We start from the raw sequence: 6,000 nt of genomic DNA, 5'->3' as shown, positions 1-6,000 counted from the left end.
TCTTTTGTGTCGGACGTAGCCAACCACACTAATGTGAGTTACGCGGTGAGGAGTGGTAAGGAGGAGTGGTGAGGAGTGGTGAGGAGGAGCGGTGAGGAGTGGTGAGGAGCGGTGAAGAGGGTGAGGAGGAGTGGTGAGGAGTGGTGAGGAGGAGTGGTGAGGAGTGGGTGAGGAGGAGCGGTGAGGAGTGAAGAGGAGCGGTGAGGAGTGGTGAGGATCGGAGAAGAGGAGCGGTGAGGAGTGGTGAGGAGGAGTGGTGAGGTGGTGAGGAGTGGTGAGGAGTGGTGAGGAGGAGCGGCGGAGGAGGAGCGGTGAGGATCGGAAAGGAGGAGCAGTGAGGAGTGGTGAGGAGGAGCGGCGGAGGAGGAGCGGTGAGGAGCAGTGAGGAGTGGTGAGGAGTGGTGAGGAGCGGTGAGGAGCGGTGAGGAGGAGCGGTGAGGAGTGGTGAGGACGAGGGAGTGGTGAGGGGAGTGGTGAGGGGAGTGGTGAGAAAGCACTCACGTCGCACCCTCCCTTGGCCGAGTTTCTCTTCCAGTGCTTCTTGGCGCTCTGCGCTGCCGTGGTGGAGCGCAGCTTGGCGGAGGTGGCGACCCGCGGACGTCGCGGCCGACCACGCGAGCCCCACCCACTGACCCCACCCCCTACGAAAAACCCTCCGCAGCCGCAGACTCCGGACCTCACACGACCGTCGCTTCAGCGGCGGCGGCAAGCAGCGAGCAGCGAGCAGCGTTACATTTTTAAACTATATTTTTTATTGACACCAACGACAGCGACGACGACAGCCACCGCCGTCGTAGCGGCGGTGGCGACTCGCGAACGGCAACGCGTCGCGAGCGGGGGGGACGTGACTTCGGCGCGAGTGGGGAGACGTTTCCGCGCGAGGAGTTTGACGCGACCGACCGCCGACACTCGAGCGGCTCGTGCGTCAACACTCACAAACGTCAAGTGATTTCTTTCCCTGTGTATATATATGTGTGTGTGTTGAGCGTCTAAAGTCTCTGGTTGTGACTCACAGTGCATCTGTCCATGCCTTCTCCCCGTGCCCCAATCCATTTTTCAAATCCTTCTCCCCTCCTTGCAACCCCTACACCGGAATCAGCTTCAACACGAGACTCGGCACCGCTACCCACACTCAACACTGTTGCCCATAGACTCAACACTGCCCACAGAATAACACCGCTACCCCATAGACTCAGCACTACCCATAGACCTAATGCTGCCCCTGAACATTAAGCAGTTCCCCTCCTCAACCTCCACATGGGTCTGTCCCGTGTCCTCCCGCCACCAGCGAGAGCCTTCGACACTTCACGGCGACGGCCACCGAGTGCACCTAGCCTGGCACGAGCGCCGCGGCGATGTCACCGCCACGGTTGGCGGGGCACGGTGGCCGTTTGCCGTCACTGTTATCGTCGCTAGCGGCACTTGCCCCAACGAGGCTACCTCTCTTTTTGGGAGCTTTTGGCTTTGTGCGCTCGCGAGTCCGTCCCCCGGGGACGCTAGCGCACGGTGAGACGAACGGGGAGCGCGGGCGGCTGGGGGCTCGGTGGCGGCAGCGTCGTGGGCTGCTTCCACGGATCACGCCATCGGGTGGGCGGGCGGGTGAGCGGGGGTGGGCGTGCGGGTGGGTGGGTGGGTGAGCGGGCGGGTGGGCGGGCGGGTGGGTGAGCGGGTGGGTGGGTGAGCGGGTGGGTGGGCGGGCGGGTGGGTGGGTGGAGCGGGTGGGTGGGCGGGCGGGTGGGTGAGCGGGTGGGTGGGTGAGCGGGTGGGTGGGCGGGCGGGTGGGTGAGCGGGTGGGTGGGCGGCGGGTGGGCGAGAGGACGGGCGAGTGGATGAGCGGGCGAGAGGGGTGGGTGAGCGGCAGGATGAGTCGGTGGGTGAGCCGGGGCGGGCGAGCGGGTGAGCGGGCGGGTGAGCGAGCGGGCGGGCGGACAAGTGGGCGGGAGTGAACCGAGCGAGCGGGCGTGAAGGTGCGAGGAAGATGAGGGGGGGGGGTGGGGGGTCGAGGGCAGCGCACGGTGGGGGTGGGGGGGGCGGAGATGGGGGGGGGGAGGTACGGGGAAGGGTCGCACAGCCAAACAACAGAGAGCGGACGGACATGCAAAACAACAAGGGGTTAGCAGCACAGCAACAAGGACCGAGGCAAAGCGCGGAACGTGCGGCTGCTTGCGCTGCGGTGCGGACGTTAGGGGCATGCATTGTGACGATTCAGGGAGAGAGAGAGCGGAATGGGGGGGGGGGGGGGGGTGTGGGGGATGGGGGGGAGCTGTTGGAACTCTCAAAGAACAGAGGTGGCGGTGGTGGTGGCGGTGGTAGTGGCGGACGAAGAGGGAAAGTGCACAGGAAGGAGAGAGGCAGGGGCCTAGAGAGAGAGATGTGGTGAGCGGTGGTGAGTGAGAGCAGGGCACGAAGGATAATGGGGATGATGGAGTGGATGGAGTGGATGGAGGGGATGATGATGGAGATGATGATGGAGATGATGATGGAGGAGTGGATGGAGATTATGGAAATGATGAGAGGGCAGAATCCCAGGATGAGTGGCACTGATTCGGGGCAGCGGAACATCGAAACATCGACCCGTCAGCGGTTCAACTGAACGCTGTAACGGAGTCGCGATAACAACGCCGCGTCTGAAACTTTCCCAGACATATTGACTGGAAACAAAGACGGCCAGGCGTGGTGCGGTGGCCACCCACCAAACCCCCCACCCCCCGCCCCGTGTGCCACAGTGCCGGCCTTCGTAGGCGCTCGCTGCTCGCTAACGGCACTTGCCCCTACAGTCTGTTAAGGCTACACGGGGGATCTTTGTCTTTGTGTGTGTGGGGGTGGTGGGGGGGCGGCCCTCACCTGGGCCCTGGGCACGAGGCTCTGCACCACGAACTCGACGGGGTGCACCGCTCGACGGGATGGCGTCCACAGCCCGCTCGTGGCTGGCGTCACGTAGGTCCTCACCACCCACCTGCATCGCGTCACCCACACAGTCACCCACACCGTCACCCACACCGTCCCCCCACACCGTCACCCACGCATCACCCACACAGTCACCCACACCGTCACCCACACAGTCACCCACGCATCACCCACACCGTCACCCACACAGTCACCCACACCGTCACCCACACCGTTACCCACACCACCACCCACGCATCGCCCGCATCGTCACCCACACCGTCACCCACACCGTCACCCACACCACCACCCACGCATCGCCCGCATCGTCACCCACACCGTCACGCACACCGTCACCCACACCACCACCCACGCATCGCCCGCATCGTCACCCACACCGTCACCCACACCGTCACCCACGCGACCATCACCGTGACCGAACGCTGCCCGCCGCACCTCCAGGATGCGGTCGCCCTCCTTGAGCCCTCCGAGGCGCGACGCGGAGCTGTCCTGCAGCACGTGCTTGATGAAGATCCCGCGCAGCACCTCGCCCGGCGTCAAGCGCGCCCCCATCCCTCGCCCGCCCACAATGCTGATGCCCAGCGACCGCCCACCGGGGTCGCGGTCCACCAGCACCCTGCTCGCTCGCACGCACGCGGACGTGAACACGTGCACACGCAGACAAAGATCCCCCCCGTGTCGCCCCAAACAGACCGTGGCCCATAGACTCGATGATGCGCCATAGTCAAGTTGGGGGGTGGGGGAGGAGGTCCCTCATCGGTGGGGGGGGGGGGGGGGCGGTGGGTCCTTACTGGTGGGGGGGAGGGAGGGGTCTTTATTGGTGGGGGGTCCTTACTGGTGGGGGGGAGGGGTCTTTATTGGTGGGGGGGGGGGTCTTTACTGGTGAGGGGAGACAGAGGGGTCTTTATTGGTGGGGGGTCCTTACTGGTGGGGGGAGGCAGAGGGGTCTTTATTGGTGGGGGGGGGAGGGGTCCTTACTGGTGGGGGGAGACAGAGGGGTCTTTATTGGTGGTGGGGGGGGGGGAGGGTCCTTACTGGTGGGGGGAGACAGAGAGGTCTTTATTGGTGGTGGAGGGGGGGTCCTTACTGGTGGGGGGAGACAGAGGGGTCTTTATTGGTGGTGGGGGGGGGGGAGGGTCCTTACTGGTGGGGGGAGACAGAGAGGTCTTTATTGGTGGTGGAGGGGGGGTCCTTACCGGCGGGGGGGCCCCCAGTGAACCTGCGAGGGTCCCCGCTCTTCGCTTTCCTCCCCCTCCCCAGCTTCACGCTCCGGCAAATCGGCTTCTCTGTTCCCCCCACACGCACACAAAGACAAAGATCCCCCGTGTAGCCTGTGACGGACCGTCGGGGCAAGTGCTGTAAAGCGAGCTGCACCTATGAAGGGCGGCACGGCAGACAAGGGGGTGGGTGGCAAAACACCACCACGCCCGGCCGCCTTTGTCTTCCCGGTGGCGATGTTTACGCAACGCACCGGGTGCTCATTTGATGCTGAGTCGACCTAGGAGAGGCCCATGACAGGTTCAGATAATGTTGGTCGTGAGCGGGGAATGGAACTCTGGCCGCCGGGTTCGTAGCGCAGCGTAGCGCTAACCGCTACACTACCGCCACCATCAACACCAGCAGCACCACCACCACCAGCAGTAGCAGCGCCAGCAGATGATGGAATGGACGATGACGATGATGATGATGGTCACGACGATAATGACAATGATGATGATGATGACGACAAAGATGACGATGATGACTATGACAATGACTAGCCTTTTGCCCAGTCCAAGGACGGGTGTATTGCAGTAAATCTGAAACTTGCAAGCGAAAAGCAGAGCGCGACGTGATATTCATTGCATCCATTCGCGTGCAATTTGTAAGGGCGCGGTGACACAGACCTATTTCATTTTAAGGTTATAATCCCTTGTCCATCACGACGTCCTTTCTACTTCGATGTCTCAACAGCGTTACGGAGATCACGTGGCGTGAGGGTTCTGCCTTTGTAGTGAGGGTTGTAAGTTGATGCCGAGGAGGGGGGAGGAGGCGTCAGCCGCTAATAAATATTAATGAGGGGGGCTGGTCGATGTGGAGTGACCTCACGAGCGTTAAGGACAGCCATCCCTGGGTGATTATAGTAGGTATGACAGCGATGACGGTGATGATGACGACGACGGTGATGACGACGGTGATGACGACGATGACGGTGACGATGACAATGGTGATGACGACGGTGATGATGGTGATGACGACGATGACGATGACGACGGTGATGATGACGACGGTGATGACGGTGATGACGGTGACGATGACAGTGACGACGGTGACGACGACGACGGTGATGACGACGGTGATGACGATGGTGACGACGGTGATGACGGTGACGATGACAACGGTGATGACGACGGTGATGATGGTGATGACGACGATGACGATGACGACGGTGATGATGACGACGGTGATGACGGTGATGACGGTGACGATGACAGTGACGACGGTGACGACGACGACGGTGATGACGACGGTGATGACGATGGTGACGACGGTGATGACGGTGACGATGACAGTGACGATGGTGACGACGAGGTAACGGCAGGCGTGTCACCTGCTTGCCGCGGCGCCAGCGTGTGCGCGCCGACTCTCCCGGTACTCCTCCAGGTCGCCGGCACTCACGAACGTGAGCCTGCACGGCCGGCGCCAAAACCGGGCACAAGCGACACGGCGGCACGGCCGCAAACAAAACGCCCCACGTTGCCGTTAGACCAGCAGGGTCAGCACCAGCAGCACCATCAGCAGCAGCAGCACCATCAGCACGAGCAGCACCATCAGCAGCACCAGCAGCAGCACCACCACCAGCATCAGCACCATCAGCAGCACCATCAGCAGCACCAGCAGCACCATCACAGCCACCACCAGCATCCAGCACCCACCACCAGCATCAGCACCATCAGCACCACCAGCATCAGCAGCACCATCAGCACCACCAGCATCAGCAGCATCAGCAGTACCAGCAGCATCAGCACCATCAGTAGCACCATCAGCACCACCAGCATCAGCAGCATCAGCAGCACCAGCAGCATCAGCACCATCAGCAGCATCAGCAGCACC

At 62.5% G+C, this 6,000-nt stretch overlaps 2 protein-coding genes across 2 annotated transcripts in view; both read right to left on the bottom strand.

Annotated features, from left to right (window-relative positions):
• LOC142919399 (uncharacterized) overlaps positions 1 to 1,028 on the bottom strand; it is a 4,222-nt gene extending 3,194 nt beyond the window's left edge. Inside the window, exons 1-2 of the mRNA XM_076063831.1 lie at positions 1,014 to 1,028; positions 502 to 573 (exon numbers count right to left, since the gene is read on the bottom strand). Coding sequence (XP_075919946.1) covers positions 502 to 573; positions 1,014 to 1,028 — 87 coding nt within the window. The remainder of the gene's footprint in view (positions 1 to 501; positions 574 to 1,013) is intronic.
• Positions 730 to 6,000, bottom strand: part of LOC142905285 (multiple PDZ domain protein-like) — a 39,257-nt gene continuing 33,986 nt past the window's right edge. Inside the window, exons 25-29 of the mRNA XM_076065035.1 lie at positions 5,498 to 5,575; positions 4,104 to 4,193; positions 3,343 to 3,523; positions 2,845 to 2,956; positions 730 to 1,562 (exon numbers count right to left, since the gene is read on the bottom strand). Coding sequence (XP_075921150.1) covers positions 1,306 to 1,562; positions 2,845 to 2,956; positions 3,343 to 3,523; positions 4,104 to 4,193; positions 5,498 to 5,575 — 718 coding nt within the window. The 3' untranslated portion in view covers positions 730 to 1,305. The remainder of the gene's footprint in view (positions 1,563 to 2,844; positions 2,957 to 3,342; positions 3,524 to 4,103; positions 4,194 to 5,497; positions 5,576 to 6,000) is intronic.

The sequence above is a fragment of the Petromyzon marinus genome, chromosome 1 (assembly GCF_048934315.1).
Source record: "Petromyzon marinus isolate PM22_M1 ecotype Great Lakes invasive population chromosome 1, UKy_Petmar_22M1.pri1.0, whole genome shotgun sequence".
NCBI lineage: Eukaryota > Metazoa > Chordata > Hyperoartia > Petromyzontiformes > Petromyzontidae > Petromyzon > Petromyzon marinus.
Note: the sequence above shows the minus strand (reverse complement) of the source record. Positions and strands in the feature narration are given on the sequence as shown.